The sequence below is a fragment of the Cucumis sativus genome, chromosome 5 (genome assembly GCF_000004075.3).
Source record: "Cucumis sativus cultivar 9930 chromosome 5, Cucumber_9930_V3, whole genome shotgun sequence".
NCBI lineage: Eukaryota > Viridiplantae > Streptophyta > Magnoliopsida > Cucurbitales > Cucurbitaceae > Cucumis > Cucumis sativus.
The window spans coordinates 23,344,395-23,363,775 of NC_026659.2; the positions used below are offsets into that span (position 1 = coordinate 23,344,395).

The 19,381-nt window shown below is 37.1% G+C and overlaps 1 protein-coding gene and 1 long non-coding RNA gene across 2 annotated transcripts in view; both read right to left on the minus strand.

Annotated features, from left to right (window-relative positions):
* LOC101220785 (mediator of RNA polymerase II transcription subunit 23) overlaps positions 1-19,381 on the minus strand; it is a 60,325-nt gene that overhangs the window by 5,446 nt on the left and 35,498 nt on the right. The window contains exons 9-15 of the mRNA XM_011657152.2: positions 19,268-19,351; positions 16,823-16,917; positions 15,274-15,436; positions 14,932-15,177; positions 11,443-11,613; positions 11,207-11,320; positions 10,732-10,857 (exon numbers count right to left, since the gene is read on the minus strand). Of these exons, the coding sequence (XP_011655454.1) occupies positions 10,732-10,857; positions 11,207-11,320; positions 11,443-11,613; positions 14,932-15,177; positions 15,274-15,436; positions 16,823-16,917; positions 19,268-19,351 (999 nt within the window). The remainder of the gene's footprint in view (positions 1-10,731; positions 10,858-11,206; positions 11,321-11,442; positions 11,614-14,931; positions 15,178-15,273; positions 15,437-16,822; positions 16,918-19,267; positions 19,352-19,381) is intronic.
* LOC116403848 lies at positions 15,437-16,816 on the minus strand. The gene is made up of 2 exons (XR_004216748.1): positions 16,449-16,816; positions 15,437-16,376 (listed from the first exon to the last, which is right to left on the minus strand). It is a non-coding gene; the product is annotated as an uncharacterized LOC116403848 (long non-coding RNA).

Here is a 19,381-nt window from a genome sequence, read left to right on the forward strand (position 1 = left end):
AAGAAGTACAAAAAAATACAAATACAAATAAAAGACTATAACAGACATACATCAACTCGCGTTGATTAAAATTGAAAATCACTTATTGGGCCTTTCACAATTTGTGATCAAAATCCATTTCCTCTATAATTAAAATTGATTTTCACTTGTTGGGTCTTTCACATCACATATTTCAAGCTCACAAGTGAAGGAAAGTGTTAGTGATATATAATTAAATTTATCGTCACCCACAAGCTTAAGCTTTTGGGTTGATTGGTGATTTATGACCGGTTAAAATTAACCTTAATAAATGGAGGTATTTTTCTATAAAATCATTAACTCAATATTTGGTGTTTTCACCGCGTTTGGAGAAAAAAGTTCTTCAGATAAAAAGGAAGTATAGAAATCCCAAGATAATATATATTTTTTTGTAGATCATCAATAGCATGAGAAATTTTGCAAAAGAAAGTTCCTCGTAAGTGTATCATGCCATCAGTTTGTTAAATATGTCTATCGGCCAAACATTCTCACAAACATGTCTTTTTTTAATGCTGTCAATCAGTCTGTTTTAGGCAAAATTGTTTGAGGTTTAACATGAGATATAAATACAAAGTATTCAATTTTCTTTTCTTTTTGAAAGGAAACTCTTAAATCACCAATTCAACCTAAAAACTTATACTGATGGGTGAAGACAAATTTAATATAATATTTAACACCCTTCACTTGCAGACTTGAAATATGAAGAAAACCCAAATGGAAAATCAATATTAAATGGAGAGGAAATAACATTGTAGGGGTTTGAACACAAAATCTCCTTAGACCACTTGCTTTGAAACCATCTTAAATATCAACCTATCTAAAAGCTTAAGCTAGTGGGTAAAAACAAATTTAATATAATGTCAAATACTCCCCCTTACTTGTGGGCTTGAATTACGAAGAAAGGCTCAAACAAATGGAGATCAATATTAAATAGGGAGGAAATAACATTTCAGAGGTTTGAACACAGAAACTTTCTGGATTACCTGCTCTGATACCATCTGAAATCACCAATACCGTTTGGTGAATTGGAAAAAGGTGACACTTATGATAGAACACCAAATTGAATCACGTAACGAATCTCTTTTATTGCTTCAGATTTAGGAATTAATACAGGGAAATCGAATTGAGGAGATCTCAATTTGAAAGTCTCTCTCTATTCTGTTTTCCTATCTCTTAAGGAATTGCAAGAATATCTCTAACCACTTCCTGACTACCCTCCTACCTCCTAGTCTTTTCTTATTTATACTAATATATTTACCAACTAATGGGTCATTAATTACCCATTTTAGAATCCTAACAGCATAACTAGTAACAAATCCTAACAGCATAACAACTAGTAACAAAATAACAACCCATAGCAGAATAACAATTACTTAACTACTTGTGTGACTATTCCAGTGTTTTCTTCACTAGTGATCTCCCGTCCACTCTTATTTTTTCTCCTACAGTATTGATGTAGGATTGGTGGTCTATCAACTTCTCAGTTTGATGGGGGTTTTGTTTTAGGAGGCATCAATGTCCAAAACATGGCTCTCCTTGCTAAACGGAATTGGAGATTCAGGAAGGAAGATACCTCTTTGTGGAGGCAAGTTATAAGAATTATTCATGGTAAAGTGGCCTTTAATGGGCACACAACGGGCAAATATGGAAATAGTTTGACGAGTCCTTGGGTCAGCATTTCAAGAGTTGGGAGGAAGGTGGAAGCTTTCGCTTTATTTAAGCTTGGTAATGGAAGAAGAATTGCTTTCTGGACAGATTCATGGGTCGATGACATCCCCCTCAACCTTCAACTCCCTAAGCTCTTCAGAATCGCTTTGCTGCCTATTGGCTCATTGCTGCCCATTGGGACAAGTCCAGGTTGTCTTGGTCAATAGTGTTTCAAAGACTGTCAAAAGAAGACAAAATTCCAGATTTCCAATCTATGCTACACCTTCTCTCTTCTAAGAGGCTGATAGAATCAGACGATAGTAAATACTCTGGACAAAGGTACTTTCAAAGCTCTCTAGAAATCTCGTTCGGTCTTAGTCAATTGATTCGTCAGGCAGATTTTTAGTCAAGTCTCTTTCGGTTCATCTTTCTTCGTTATCCCCGCTTGACAAAGGTACTTTCAAAGCTCTCTGGAAATCTAGCAGTCAAAGGAGAGTAAATATATTGATCTGGATTACGGCTTTCAGTCTTCTAAATTGTTCCTTGATTATGCAAGGAAAGAACCCCAACAATTTCCTTTCGCCCTCGGTGTGCCCACTCTGTGTGAAGGACAGTGAGGACCTACTGCATCTCTTTATTATCTTCCTGATGTAATTCAAAGTTAGGATTAAATTCCTCAAATGAATTCTTTGCCTTTTTTTAGGCTAGGAGATTGTTATATATTGATATTTCAAGGTTAGTTACAAGTTAGTTACAAGTGGGTGTCTAACTATTTTGGTTAGTTATTGATTACAGCTGTTCTTTAACTAATTAAGGGCTTTAACTAACTAACTAACTATGGAACTAACTAACTAACTATGGTTTACATCATTCCACCCCCCAAGGATGGACTCGTCCCAGAGTTCATCAGCCAGCAAGCCTGAAGTGGTCTGGTGCATGGTATGGCTTTAGACCAGCAACATTGAAGACTGGGTGGTAGATCGATTTTGAAAGCATTATCTCCGTATTTCTCTAGTATAGGGAATGGTCCAATTTGTCTATCTTTCAGTTTGTTGTAGGTGCCAGTAGGAAATCTGCTCTTTTTTAGGTGTACCATCACTAGGTCTCCTTTGTTGAAGTGAGCTTGTCTTCTTTTTTTATCTGCTGCTTTTTTGTAGGAATCTGTTGTCTGTATAAGGTGATCATAGACTTCCCTGTGTAATTTTTTGATGTTTTCTGCCATGCATTCTGCTTCGTTATTGAGGTCCACGGCTGCAGGGAGTGTAGTGAGATCAAAGGTTAATCGTGGTAATTTGGTGTAAACTACTTCGAAGGGGGATTTTCCTGTTGATCTGTTCTTCATATTATTGAAGGCGAATTCAGCTTGAGCCAATGCTAGATCCCATTGTTTTGGTTTTGACTCACCAAGGCAGCGTAGCAGATTACCTAGGGTCCTGTTTGTTACTTCAGTTTGTCCATCTGTTTGTGGATGGGCTGTGGTGCTGAATTTCAGTGGTGTCAAACTTCTTCCACAATGTTCGCCAAAAATGGCTTAAGAACTTGACGTCTCTGTCTGATACAATGCTTTTAGGTACCCCATGTAGTCGTACTACCTCTCTAAAGAAGAGGTTGGCTATGTAGATTGCATCATTTGTCTTTTTACATGCTACGAAATGGGTCATTTTGCTGAACCTGTCCACTATGACCATTATTGAGTCAAATTGTCTTTGTGTTTTTGGTAATCCAACCACAAAGTCAATTGATAAATCTTCCCATATTGAGGTCGGGATGGGTAGTGGGGAGTATAGTCCTGCATTCGTGCTGGAGCCTTTGGTTCTTTGGCAGATGGGGCATCTCTTTATGAAATTATTGGAATCTCTTCTTATTTGCGGCCAGTAGTATCGTTTGGAGGTGATCTCTAATGTCTTATTCTGTCCGAAGTGTCCAGCTAGCCCTCAAGAATGTGCTTCTTTCAATAAGGCTTCTCGTAGTGAAGTATGCGGGATGCATAACTGTTCTCCTTTAAACAAATATCCTTCAACAATGTGGTAGTCATCAGCGTCTATGAAGTTTGAGCATTTGTACCAGATATCCTTAAAGTCAATATCTTCTTCGTATAGGTCGGGTAAATGCTTGAATGCTATGATTTCCGAAGACAGTAATGTGAGTAGGGAGCCTTTTCTGCTTAGAGCATCGGCCACATTGTTCTCTTTGCCTGATTGGTGTTTGATCACAAAGTCAAGCCTTTGGAGGAAAGATATCCAGCGTGAGTGCATCCTGCTGATGTTTTTTTGAGCTTGAAGGTACTTTAGTGAGAAGTGATCAGTTAGGAGTACGAATTCTTTGGAGAGTAGGTAATGCTCCCATTGTTTTAGTGCTCGCACAAGGGCATACAGCTCTTGTTCATATGTGCTCCATGACTATCTTGAGGGGCTGAACTTTTCACTGAAGTATTCGATAGGGTGTCCTCGCTGAGCTAGGACAGCTCCAATCCCTGTGCAGCAGGCGTCAACTGCTACTTCAAAAGGTGAAGAGAAGTCTGGTAATTTAAGGATAGGGCTGGATGTCAATTTCTTTTTGATATCTTCAAAGTTTCCTTTCTTTAGACAGTCAGTTAGGGGTGCGGCTAAAGAGCTGAAGTTCCTGATGAATTTTCTGTAAAACGAAGCCAGGCCAAGGAAGGCTTGTATTTCTTTAATGGAGGTAGGAGTCGGCCATGTGTGGATGGCTTCGATCTTCTTTGGTTCCATGCTTATGCTTCCTTGTTTGATTATAAAGCCGAGGAATGCAATTTCTCTTTTCATAAACATGCTTTTCTTAGTGTTGATGTAGAGTTCTGCCTCTGTCAAGACTTGGAACAGTTTTCTTAGGTGTAGTAAATGCTCATCATTGTTTGTGCTGTAAACAAGTATGCCATCGAAGTAGACGACTATGAATTTGTTGAGAAATGGGTGAAGTACCTGGTTCATCAATCTCATGAAGGTGTTGGGTGCATTAGAAAGGCCGAATGGCATGACCATCCATTCAAATAAGCCTTCGTTTGTCTTGAAAGCTGTCTTCCATTCGTCACCAGGTCTTATACGTATTTGGTGATAGCCACTTTTTAAATCAATTTTCGAAAAAATACTGGCTTTGTCGAGTTGATCAAGCAGGTCACTAATCCTTGGGATGGGAAATCTATACTTTACCGTGATACGGTTGATGGCTCTGCTGTCAACGCACATTCTCCAACTTCCATCTTTCTTTGGCGTGAGAAGTGTTGGTACTGCACAAGGGCTGAGGCTCGGTTTGATGTGCCCTTTCTTTAATAATTCCTCCATATGATCATGAAGTATTTTGTACTCCTGGGGACTCATCCTATAGTGAGCCAAGTTTGGTAGTGATGCTCCCGGGATCAAGTCTATGTGGTGCTGTATGTCTCGAAGAGGTGGGAGTCCCTCTGGTTCTTCCTTTATGTGTGGGAACTCATAAAGGAGTTGCTGTAATTTGGGTTCTATGTCTTCGACCTATCCTTCCTTAGTTTTTTCAATAACAACCAGTCCTAGGAGGTCCTGTTCCCTTTCTTTAAGCATCTTCTTCCCACTAACAGTGATGAATAGTTGTTTCTCACCTCTTAATCCTTCTTTATTCTTTCTTGTTATTGGGAGTAAAACTACCTTTCTTCCCATCCATTGGAATTCATACGTATTTTCTCTCCCTTTGTGTAAGGATTGAGTATCATACTGCCAAGGTCTTCCTAATAGGAGATGGCATACATCCATCTCAATGACATCACAAACAATTTGGTCTTTGTAGGCGTTTCTATTGGAGAGAGGGACTGTGCAGATTTCGCTAACCGTGGCTTCTCCTCTTTTCTTACCCAACCTATCTTGTAAGGGGTTGGATGTGCTTCAGCCTTTAGGTTCAAGACTATTACTAGTTTCTTTGCTACGAAGTTTTCGCTGCTGCCGTTGTCTATGATTACATCACATACCCTTCCATTTATGGTGCATCTTGTCTTGAAATTTGTTACGGAGATCTCCCAAGGATTCCTCAACAGCCAGCAAGCGAACTGTTGTTGTCCTTGGAGAGAGGGCGGTGATTTCCTCCGCTACTTCTTGCGCACGGTTTTCCCCCGCGGCAGGGTTGTTACCTCTCCGGCCAGCCATCTGTCCAAGAATCGGGGCTGCTCTGATACCACTTTGATGTAATTCAAAGTTAGGATTAAATTCCTCGAATGAATTCTCTGCCTTTTTTCAGGCTAGGAGATTGTTATATATTGATATTTCAAGGTTAGTTACAAGTGGGTGTCTAACTGTTTTGGTTAGTTATTGATTACAGCTGTTCTTTAACTAATTAAGGGCTTTAACTAACTAACTAACTATGGAACTAACTAACTAACTATGGTTTACATCACTTCCCTTATTCAATCAATTGCCGGGGGTAGTATTTTCATCTCTTTTTTATGTAACTTGGGCTTTCAATGGATCTTTTAAGCTCAAATGTCTTTCAGTTGCTGAGGGGTCCGATGTTGTCAAAGAGACTGAGATTAATATGGGAGAACATGTCGAAAACATTGCTTGCAGAAACCTGGTTTGAACACAGTCAACATATATTTCACAACAAGGCAAGGGGCTGGGCTGATACTGTAGACACTGCAAAAAGAAATGTTGTAGCTTGGTGTTCTTTAAACAAGGAATTTAAGGCATATTCCATCCAATATTTATGTTTAAACTGGTCGGCTTTCATCTATCATTCAAGTTAATGGGTGCTGTTCTCTCTGCATTTTCAGAAGCTCAAGATATGCAAGTTCACTGTTTCTTTTTAGTGGAAGACCTATTTCGTTTGTTAGCTATAGGAGCTTTTACCTGTGGGCCTCTTTCGAACTGTTTATCTCCTCCTGTGCTTTTTAGTGGAAGACCAATATTTATGTTTAAACTGGTCGGCTTTCATCTATCATCGAAGTTAATGGGTGCTGTTCTCTCTGCATTTTCAGAAGCTCAAGACATGCAAGTTCGCTGTTTCTTTTTAGTGGAAGACCTATTTCGTTTGTTAGCTATAGGAGCTTTTACCTGTGGGCCTCTTTCGAACTGTTTATCTCCTGTGCTTTTCTCTACTTTCTGTTTTTGTATTTGCCTCTTTTGGCTATTTTGTCTCTGGTTAATTTGGAATTTATAGTTTTTTTGGATCTTTTGTGGGATATGATGATTGCGCTAAGGGGTGTCAACCTAATTGAGATATCCAAGTGCACCTCCTGACCCCCCACCTCCCTTATTAGGCTTCTCTATTACTCTGATTGTATAATTCTCTTGTACTCTGAGTTTTATATTAATAAAGAAGTTTGTCTTTGTTTCAAAAGAAGATAACCAATTTAAGTTACTTAACCCAAAAGCTTAAGCTGATGGGTGAAGTCAAATTTAATATAATATCTAACATAAACAAACTTTTTATTGATAAAATGAAAGAGTCTAATGTTCAACATCATTAAACATAAAGGAACAACAATAACTTGAACGAAAATAATACAAGCAATGACGATTTGAGTAAATAGAAAAAATTGAACGATTTAGAAAACATAAGAGCACTCCAAACCAAACAATATCTTGCATAGGAAAACTAGAAAACTTGGAAGGACACCATGTGAATGCAATAAGTCTTGCAACATTATAAAGAACGAGAAACGTGAGAGTTTTCTTGTGAAGGACCCTTTCAAAGCAAAATTCACCAAGCAAATCTTTTAGCATGATACCCAAAAATGTAGAATGAGGTTCTGTTAGAAATGGAGCCAAAACTCCATTACTTAACCCATAAGAAAAAGTTCAAATAATCCAATATGCAACCAATTTCCAAAAGCCCATCCATCTTATTGGTTTTTTTAAAAAAGAAAAATGGATTGGCGTGGAACTCACTTGTGTCTGGACTTTTTGTTAAATACTAATGGGCTTGGCCCATTAATAACTACGGCAGCAAATGTGTATATATATGCACATTTATGCATGAAGAAATGTGTGCACATATCTTTTTTTAAGAAGGAAACAAGCCTCTTTATAAAGAAAATGAATAGATAAAGTAATGTTTGAGTATAATGAAGGGATGAGATCAAAGCCTATAAGATCAATAAATGCACCTAGACATCTCAACTAGATTGACATCCCACAGCACTCTCATCACATCCCAACTTTGATCGAAAGGGAAAACCAAACCCATATAGATACAATTCGAACCATACATCTAAGAGCAAAATACACATAAAAAATAACAAACTACCAAACGACAACACAACAATCTTAAAGAATCTGATAATACAACAAAATCCTCCAAAACAAACGACTACAAACTAAAAGACGGCTACTCATGTAAGAACGCTTGCCAATTAAGGCTAATGTCTTGAATTGAGTATACTTCAAACGTTTTAGCTAAGGAGCACCATGAGGAAGCATTGATCCTAGCAATCTCCAGACGATTCAACCAATTGGCCTCTTTGTCGTGAAATACTTTGATTTCACTTGAACCAACATTCTAAAAGTAGTGCCTTTATAGCATTTATCCATAGCAATCTTGATTTCTCTTTTAGATTGGTGCCTATTAGGAGCTGCAAAATGTTCTTCTTAAAGTCGGAATAAAATACCGAATTGATCTTGAAGGATCCGAATAGGTCAAACCAACATTTTTCTGCAAAGGGACACCTAAAAAACAGGTGCTGTAAATCTTCAGAATCCTGCAAACATAACGAGCAAACACTTGGAGATAAAACGTGAGATGGAAGTTTTGACTGCATGACCGAAGCACAATTCAATAGCCCATTCAGCATTACCAAATTGTGATGTCAACTCTTCTTGGACTTTTGGTCTTCCAAATAGAAGAATATAGATGCTTTCGGATGGGGGAAGCAAAAGATAGATGGTTAACAACGATTTAACCGAGAATTTTAAATTAGACTCTAACTTCCAAACTCTTTTACCTGGACTTGCCGTGATTCAATTTTTTGAGATAATTCCGATAAGAGCATGGAGATCATCAATTTCTTCCTCCTTTAATTGCCTTCTGAGACTGAAGGACCAAGATGCTGTTAAAGAATCCCAAATATCATGAACTGCCCCATTCAGATTCATGAGAGTCTAAACAGCCTTGGAAAAGAGTCTTTGATTGTAATCAAGTCAGCCCAAGGATCGTACCAAAAGGCAATTCTCATGCCACTGCAGAGTTTAAACATGGCCAGCGAATCTACTTTATTCCAGCTCCTTGAAATGCTAATCCCCAGACTGTTAAGGCTACAGACATTGCTTCCTTTGGTGTGCCAACTGAATTGACTTTCTCCATGTATGCTCTTTATGACTTGCACCCAAAGGGAGTTTTCTTCATTTAAAATCTCCATGCCCATTTGGCTAGAAGAGCAAGTTCTTTGTCTTCTAAGCCTCCTAAACCAAGCCCCCCATCCTCTTGCATTTGAGACACCATGTTCCATTTAACTAGATGATTCAGTTTTCCTCCCAAGTGCCTTTCCCCAAAGAAGTTCCTTAATAAACGCTCCATTATCGGAGACACCTTTGCCGGCATTAAAAAGACTGAAGTACTTACTTCAGATCATTTCCCCATTTTACTAGAAGCCGGTGCTTTTGAATGGGGCCCCTCTCCTTTTCGCTTTTGCAACAGCTGGCTGCTCGATAAGCAGTGCTGCCAAATTATAAAAAGTTCTTTATCCTTAGGAAATCATCAAGGATGGACTGGTTTTGTCATTTATTCAAAACTTCGAAATTTAAAAAGCTCTTCAAAATCTTGGTTTGTGGAAAGTGAAAGAGCCAGAAAAAACCAAGAAGAGTCTTTGCTCCAAGCTCTTGCAAATGAAGAAATTAAGGAAGAATCCTTGAACATGTCATCCTTAGATAACATTATGAAATTGTCTTAAATTGGCCAGCCTTTATAGTCTCCCCACCTTGAAGTTCTAGCTTATCTTGCCTCCCAGATCAAGCCTTTGCTCCAATCAGTTTTTGCTCAATCAAGGATTATTATTTTTGCTCTGTATTCGGCTTGTTGCCTTGCTTTATCATCTTTTTAGCCTTGTATTGTGGCCTTTAATCTGTTATTGTTTTGCTGTATTGCTTTTATTTAACCTGCTATGTGGGTTTTTATTTTCGCTTATGGATGTGATGAGGGTGCTAATGGGGTGTCAACCTAGTTGAGATGCCTGGGTGCGCCTGCTGATCCTCCCCCTCCCCCTCCCCCTTTGCTCTTTGTATGTCCCTCATGTACATTGAGCTTTGTCTCTCTATTTTCAATACTAATAATAGTGAGACTCGTATCCTTTTCAAAAAAAAAAAGACTACATATAATATGTGGGAGTTTGAGGTATAATTTAACTTATTCCGCATTTATTTATGTCTCGCATAAATTCCCAAAACCAAGACCTCCCAATATTTGAAATTTCGAATGACATTCTCTCTTTTTTTAAAAATGAAACAAGTCTCTTTATTCATATAGATAAAAATAAAAGAGACTATTGTTCTAAGTACACGAGAGTTATACAAAGAGCATAAAGGATAAAGCAAATGAGACTAATGCTCTAACGATATTCTCTTATTGAGTATGTTGTTAGCAAATAATGCCTTGAACATGCCATAGAGAAACACCACTCTTCTACATGATTGAAATACCTCTAGATTTTCCAAGAGGCTTTTGAAAACTGCAAATGGTCCTTGAAAATAGTGGCAGGATCATCAAAATGGCAAGGAGATGGAAACACTTGGAGTTAAGGCATTATATATGAGCAAGTATTCGATGATATATATATATATATACTGAACAAAAATGCTTTGATGTGTTTCTATTGCTTTTTAAAATGATGTCTTGTTTGTGTCCATTTGGCCTAAGAGATCGTTAATGGGAATAGAATTTAATAGAGTTTAAGCAGGATGAGAGACATACATATTAGAAACAATTCTCCAAATCAGGATACAACTGGCTAAAAATCAGTGATATACCATACATACATAGAACGATATTTCCCAAGTATAGTAGCACTAGCTTATCATTCTCTATGGTCAAAAAGTAGAAGGAAGAAGAAAAGAAGAAGAAGAGAAGGGAAGAAAAAAAAAAGTTTGGAGAGCATACCACTATGCGTAGAGCATTGGGATCATCATCACGGTCAATGAAAGCTAGGAGCAGAATATCAAGAGGAAGTAATTCTTGAGTCCATACAAAGAATGAAAGATTGGCACAAACTTTAAGTAAAATATCCTGAAAACAAAAATGAGAAGGCCTTTGTAAGGCAGAATAGCTTCTTTTCATTGTTTGCAAACATAATAGCTTCTTATCACTCTTTTTCCTTCGTAAATTTTTCATTACATTCTCCTTTTCTTTTCTACATTTTTTGGCAAAAGAAAGTAGAACTCCACTTCCTCCCAGTTTCTGTCAACTATTAAATAGAAATGGATATTCTTTTAAGGTCATTGGTGTATGTTCCAGTGACAATCTAGTAACGAGATTGGGTCCCAGAAGTTCCAAACCATATATATTGAAGAGTTGGGAGGTAGTCCTCCATCCAATTTGAAAAAAGTTCATATGAGCTAGGCTAGTGTGTATAAACCTGTGTGGAATGTCCATGCTGAGGTTCAATCTGAATGTGATGAAGCAGCACATCTACCATTGTGTAAATATTAGCTGTTACTTCTTCAGGTGAAAATTCTCTCAATACCCGTGCCTTAATTGGAAAATAGAAAAAAAACATAACATCAATGCATTGTCAAAAAATCAAATTCATCGAAATAGACAAAGGTACTGATGTAGTGATGGGTATATAAAGAACGAGAAGAAAATTCATACCAAGGTCGTGCAGTTAATACTTTCAGGATGCCCTTGCATAAGTATCCATGCACCAGCACATAAATATTGTTTATGCTGCGGAAAACTATGACTGATGTAGGTCATCACATATGTTGGATCAGCTGATGGGGAAAGTAGTTGGTTGCATTGGTTGATCACAGTGGTTTCTGCCTGCAAATGATGCCTATAAATATCAACTCACAAGTTTTCTTTTTGTCTTAGGAGAGGGATACATAAAGTCCCAGAATATTCGAAGTAACACATCCCAAACATTTAGGGGGTGTTTTGCGCATCAACTTGAACTGAGTAGAGTTGTTCTTTGTTTGCCGCACATATTTCAAAACAAAATGTTAAATAACTCTACTTTACCAACCTCAACATGGTTTACTACAAAACTGCAAATATACCAAAGAACTTGAGATTCCCCTCTCCCTCTAAAATGCTTTCAATATCTCCGAATCACAAAAAATAATATTATTACCATTAATAAAATATACATTCATTTATTTGTTTATTTTATAAGAAACAATGAAATTTATGAATGATAATCTAAAGATAAAAAAGAGGGCCCTTTCAAAGGGATACAAAAGGAGAATTCAAAGTGAAGCGTAGAGATAAATGGAGGACTTTGATGAAGGCAATCTAAAGGATAAGGGATAAATTGATATCTTCTCAATCCAAACAATCCCTTTCTTCCCTTAAAAAAAAATAAAAAAATCTAAACAAACTTACTAATTTGAAATCCTTGTCAAATTAGGATTTTTTATTGTAGTATAATCTAGAAATTAGTAGAACTTAAATCAAAAAAGAGATAACTGTCAAATTTGATTCAAATTGAATAAATTGAATTTGGGCATATAATCAAATTTTCATCCCGATTCAAATTCTACAAACTCTATCTTAGAATTCCATTTCAGATCTAAGCCAAATTTTGGATAGACCCTAAATTAGTTTGTAATAAATTTGGATTTTTTTTCTTAAACAATAGCATTATACTAAGAGCAAAAGAACTAAGGAGAATACAGTTTAAAATTAAAACGTAGGCAACAAAAAGAAGGAAACCTAAAAAACAAAATCAAACAGAAAAGTAACGAGCAAAACAAAGCCTTTCCAAGACGAAACATCCGAAGAAAGCTGCAAAACTTAAGAGAGGAGAAAGAGAAGCGCCAAGGAGAAGCAACCAGCTGCCTCAAAATTGTCTTGTGAATGCCATCCAAAACCCAGAGGATCGCAAATAAATCTTCCAAAACTAACAGAATATAATTCCAAAAGAACTCTCTAGAAAATACTCCCCTTTGACAAGCCAGAAAAACGGAGTCCAAAACACAAAAACAATATCAAGCAAACTACCACAAATAGCAAGGCTTTAGTCATTCACCCACGCAAGAGAAATCAGGGAAAGACAAAATTGATCCAACTGGAGATAACAATGAACGTCTAAAGAATCATACTAGAATAGCCTGCAATCAGCATCCACTGACTTAGATGATCTAATATTTTGCAAGGCTAGGGAAAATGGCGAGTAGTGTCATGAGTATGTTTGTCCAAGGCATTGTTTGCCTATGGCAACATGCCCAAACATCCTCAAACCACCTTATGTTTATGTTTTTGTACTTAGTTTAGCTCGTTTCTTTTACTTTCTATGTCGCTTGCTTATAAGTGACATTTTGCACTTTTCATATACAAGCCTGTCATATCCAAAAATGTACTATAAGTGAAACCCACTAGTCAATTCTCCAACTAAGCCTTGTTGTACTCTTTGCAAACCAAGCTTTCTAGCAATTGTCAGTCTTTAATGCTTTCTTTAATGATGTTTGCAACGCTTTTCTTTCTCTCTAACGCTCTATAAAACCATTTTTTCCCAAAAAGTGAAGGGAGGCTACATCATACTGCAAGACTGTCCGCGACTTTCAAATTTCAAGTGGCTGACTTGTTCACCAAGTTAGAACAAGTGACGCACAATCGCTCATCCTATATTTGAAAGGTTGTGATTATGACAAGTAGCAGAGGGCAGTTTTTCAAAATGTCTCTACCCCTTAAGCTCGGCTGACTTATCAATTTGCTCCATTTTCTCACTACTAACGCTAAAAGGAGAGTCGAAAAAGGACTCGCCCTTCTTTCTAGAGGAATGGAGAGGGGTTTTTCTCAGGGAGCCCCTATAAAATTTCACCTTCGAGTTAGGCAAGGAAAACTCATATTACTTAAATTGCGTAGGATGAGAGGAGTTAGAAACTTGCTTAGTAGAACGGGTTGGAGCTTGCAACTGGGTGCAACTAACTTCCAATAAACTTAGATTAGTCTCTAAAAACTCCTTGGAACAGCTAGAATGAACTGAGGGATGAGCAAAGACATGATCTTCCTCTAACAGGTCTGGACCTGATCTCCAAGAATCTAGGCTCTTAAGGATCACTTAACCGAGATCTTCTTTAATTTTTTTCCTTCAGGAAGGGCTTGAGACAATGTGGGAAGACCTTTGGAGATTTCTTTCTATTCGATTTTAATCTTGACCTGATGTAATAAGATAGCTAAATAGACAGTTAGTAGTTAAAACTAATCAGCTATTCTGATTAGTTATCATAAATCCATAACTACCTAACTACTTTGTAACAAACCTCCCCCACAACTACCTTGTAACTAACCTAAAGATCCTTAATAAATACCTCATCTCTTAGCCTTTGAAGGCAGAGAATTCATTTTGGAAAATACATCCAGCTTTGAATTACATCAAGACCCGAATGGTTGAGCATCCATCTGAAGCAAGCCAGAAGTCGCAACATAAAACCCATCCATTTTCTGATCTGAACTTTGAGAGCTTCCTTCTTCCACGATCTAGCTCCCCAAATTTCAGAAAGAAGTGATCTTCAGGGCACCTAACTAATTCTACAATCACTGTGAGGAACCAATTCAGATGGGCTTTTGAGATAACTAAAGAACGTTGAGCTTCCACATCTTCCACATGAAAGCGGTCATTATTCAACCAAACACAAAAATGCGAATGAAGAAATTTAGAGCGTGCTTCTTCCATTGAAATGAAGATAGTCCAGAGAGGACTCTGGAGAAAAACGGGAGGTAAAGCTGGAGAATAGAAGAGGAAAGGAAAAACACCAAAGAAATTCTCGAAAAGGTGCGGAAGTTCAATGGAGAAGACGGCGAATAATGAAAGAGAAGTGAGGAGAGAGGAGAGAGCATGTTTACCTTTTTTTCTCACTCGTGGGCATATTCCAAACATTATTTTAAATATGTTTCTAAGTTTTAAAATCCAAATACAAAATCATTGAAATCTCAGATTAAGAAGATCTGTTACATTCATGTTCAACCTATATCAATTTTGAGTGAAATTGAACATTAAAAGTTACGGCAAATAATGAAGAAAATTTATAAAAAAGTTGTTATTGAAATTTTTTATTAAGACATAGCTCTAATTGTATAGAACGGAAAAGAAAAAGTAGCACAAAAAAAAAGTTAGCACAAAAACTTCAGATAACAAACCTGTTGCCATGCTTGAATAGCTACACCTCTTTTATCAATTCTTCCAATCAACACTTCACGAAGAACTGGTGGGAAGTATCGGAGAGTTTTTTCTGACCAAGTATGCTGACTTGTGGCCATTGTCTGCTCTAGCATTGTTTGAAGATAAAGCAAGTGATCAGCATCAGCTATTCCCCGTGTTTTAATGAGGATAGCAAGAGTGACCACGGCTAATCGATTTAGTGTCTCCGTAAATTCAGTTGGACCCTTTCAGAACAGAGAAAGTTCAGTTTCAGTGAAATATGCAAATGAAAAACATAATATAAGTTATAATTCTGCATTGATATCATTCAACTCACCCACCTTCCCTTCCCTTTTCACAAAGAAAAAATCTCTTAATGAAAAAATAAGATTCATGCACAAGTTTTCAGCCAATCTAAATACTCGATGGTCTCCACGCTTTCCTTTGAGTGCAGAGATTATTTTTGTCACATCATACATCAAAGCCTTACTCTTGCCTTGGTACCTAGAAAGCAATAGAACAAAACATCTAAGAGTACCCCAAATAACAAGGAAGAAACACCGAATTAAGTTCTACCAGCAACAAAACAGAACAATACATCAAAACAAAACATTGAAAAACACTACAATAACCGATGCTACAAGAAAATTCTAACATGCAAGAAAAAATAATGTTCCGGTCAGAAAGTGAATTGGAACAAATCGTTCTTGTGTGGGGTTATAAAGTGGATGATAGTGAGTTGCTGTCCACAGCTGCCAACTTGGGTTGCAAGTCAGAAGACCTCCTATTTAGTTTTGTTAGCTATAGGAGTTTAGTAGTTGTGGGTCTTTTTTGAAACTGTTTTATTTTCCCGTGTTCTTTCTTTACTTTCTGTTTTGTATTTGCTTTCCTTTGGCTGTTTCTTTTCTGGTATAATTGGTAGTTATATGTTCTTTTAGATGTTTTTATGGGATATGGTGATAGCGCTAAGGGGGTGTCAACCTAGTTGAGATATCCGGCCGCGCCTCTTGATTTTTTAGGCTTCTCTAATTTTCTCATTGTATAATTATCTTGTACTTCGAGTTTTATATTAAAAAAGAGCTTGTCTCTGTTTCAAAAAACATATATAAAACAGAGATGACCCATAGGTTGTTAAAATCTTCCTTGAGCACTTTAGAATTTTTTCGAACCCAAAAGGATACCATGCTCTGTTTTTCCATTACCAAAACAGAGGACTATGGCTACCTAATATCCTTCACAGCTTCCACATAACTTATGCTCTTATCTCTTGACTTAGAAGGCCCTGAAATGTTCTTAATTGCCTGCAAAGGAATCAATGAGGAATGTAGATGGATCTGCTGAAATAATATCTCTCTTTTCTTCAAGAATCCAGATACCACTCCCAAAAAAGAATGCCAGCCTTGAATTGAAACTCCCATTGGAACATGAATGTATCATCGACCTCCTGAAATAGGCCAGACAATAGATTTCAGAATTCAACCAGAATCATGGCAAAATTTTGATATCCTCATAGCACCTGAGCCGTTGCGACTGTTTCTTAAGAGAAGACGATTGAATGGACCATGAAGAAGCTCTGAGATAGAATCCATGAACCAATGCAACTGCAAACTAGATAAAGTAACAACTTTACAAAACTCTATACCTTCCCATGAAGAACAACCTGGAATCGTACCAGATCCAAAAGAAGGAATCATTAATTTTACAGCTTTCAACTTCCATTTTAACACAAGGGCGACGGAGATGGGTAAGTCAGAGAAGGGTTATAGAGGTGAACGGAGCTAAAGAAGATGGCGGCCAAAAAGAGAAGCTACGGGCAGGAGATAGGGTGTGTGCGTATTTGTGTTGAGAGGGGGGTGTATGGGGGCAACTGCAAGGGTTGAGAAATTATACCTGTATAGAGGAAGCAACCGATAGTTCAAAATTTCAAGCACTAGAAGCGTAACTCCTGGTCTGCTCAATAGGGATGGGTTTCTTTGTGCTAAATGCTGCAGTAAAGAGTGAGTTAACTGTAAGTAAAAATACAAAAAATAAGACTTGAACTTTATGTGCATAAAAGCAAGAAAAGATAACTAAAACATAAAGGGTGGTAAAAAATTACATTGTGAGCAAGAGATGTCAACACATAATAGAAATATCAGACATAAGAAAGCAATAAAAATCAGACATTTCATATATTGGTGAGTTCATTCATTTGAATGATTTGTAAGGATTTGGATGCAAATCTAAATGAGAATATTATTTAGATCTCATAATTCACAAATAGTTTTCAACAATAAATCTGTCAAACAGATATTCACATAATCCATATGACTCTGTAACGATCACCTTTTCTATCATGGTTCACTTTCAAGGAAAATGTGATGGGACTTTTCTCTTCTATTTTCCCTTTATCATGTTCATTATAGATTATTCCAACTCACTGATAAAGGTACCAAGCACCATTTGTACTATTGATACTGCAAAGATTACGGATCCAAATCTCAAGATTTTTCTCTTCGGTTGCGTGATAATGTTCCTCTGGCAGCTCCAAGTTTGAGGTCTTTTAAGTCATAGTGTTCTGGCAGCTCCAAGTCAGAAGTAGTGCTTCTGTAGTTTGGATGGGCTTTAATATGTATTTCTGCCTTTGTATTTTGAATTTTCAGCCTTGCTTTTGTCTACCGTAGGTAGCTTTTGTTGTTATTTTTTGTCGTTACTTTGGTCTTTTCATGACCTTAGTATTGTTCTTGTTCTTTGTAGTTTGGATATGATAGTGCTATGAGGGTGTCAACCTAGTTGAGATGTCCGGGTGCACCTACTGATCCGCTCTCTCTCCCTCATTTCTTGGTTTCCCTATTATTCTCATTGTATAGCTCTCTTGTAGTTTGAGTTTATTAATAATAAATAAGCTTCTCCTTTTTAAAAAGAAAAAATGTCAGTGTTCTATTTGCCGAAGATTTTTCGAACTCTTTTGACCAAACACATTTGTTTTTAATTTTATGTGTTCTTTTTAGTACAAATTATTTTTCGAACTCTATTGATTTGGCACTTCCTCTATGACCTTGTTGCAATCTTTTATCAACAACCAACTATTGCAAAATCTGAATGGGGATGGCCCCCAGATTATTGCACCTGCCTCTAATAATAAAGGAAAGTGATCGGAGAAGAATCTTGCTTTACAGGTCACTCTTGAGTTTTCAAATTCATCATCCCATTTACTGTTAATAAAAAATCTGTCCAACGGAGATCTTGCAGCAGTGCCACTCTTGACCAAATAAATTTGTCATTTTGAAGGGGAATTTCCATTAGATTGGCAGAATCTATAAAGGCATTAAACTGTCTCAATCCTCTTGTGCTTCTGCCAACTGGAAACCTCCCATAGACCCATCTAGTGATGTTAAAATCTCCTCCCAAACACCAAACACAAGCTTCATCTCCGCATTCTGTAATTGTTAATAATTCTGGCCAAACAAGTTTCCTCTCTCTATAACCACACGGACCATAAACGTTGGTAACCCAACAACACTTCTTGCACAAAGTTACACATTTTATTGAGAAGGAATAACGTCCTCTTATGGTTTCCACCACTGTGATTTTACTTTTATCCCACAAGGTAAGAATGCCTCCGAAAGCGCCAAAAGATTCCACTTACTCCCATCCTATATCCATAGAACTCCAAATTGTTTTAATGGAATTTACTTCCAAACTTTCCATTTTAGATTCGTGTGGTCTTCAATTGAGTAAAGTGGATTAAGGTCTTTCAGAATGCTCCTTTGCTCACTGTTTCAGTTGTAGTCCTTTAGGTTGAAGCTACATTTCAAGGAATGTCGCTTCAGAGGATAGTTGAAGTTGTTGTATTCTTTGAGTTCTTTCTCCACCTTCCTACACTCTTCGTTTGGTTGATTGCATAGTCTTGCAACATCTCTGTTTTGTGTATGTACTGACACTTGGTGTTTAAGTTATTCTGTTAAAGATTTGGTTTGAAACAGTTCAGCAGTTTTACTGGTTAAGTCTCTTCCTTGTATTGCAGGTATTGCTTCTCTCAAGCCTCTTCAGGCTTAATCTAGATTGATTTTATTTCTCCTTCAGAGTCCTTTTTCCTTTCTTTGTATTTGTTTTAGTATGGCCTCTTTTCATTATCAATGAAAAGCTGTCTCCTTTAAGGAGAAAAAAAAAAGGTCACGCATACCTATTGGGTTTTGAACCTATGGGTTAACGAGAGTTGACCCATACCTCAAACTATCCATAAGAGTTTCCTCTCCTGTATATTTAAATTTTTTATATATCAACAACAAATTAATTGATGATCAAAGTGAAAAAAAATTAAAGTAATAAGTTTTAATAGATCGAGAAAATTACATTAAAATGCGAGCGAAACAATGAGTGTGGTGCAAGGAGAAGCAACCTAGTATATGTTTCAGCCAATGCAATACTGGGAACAGCCTACACAGAACAATAATAGAGTAAACATTA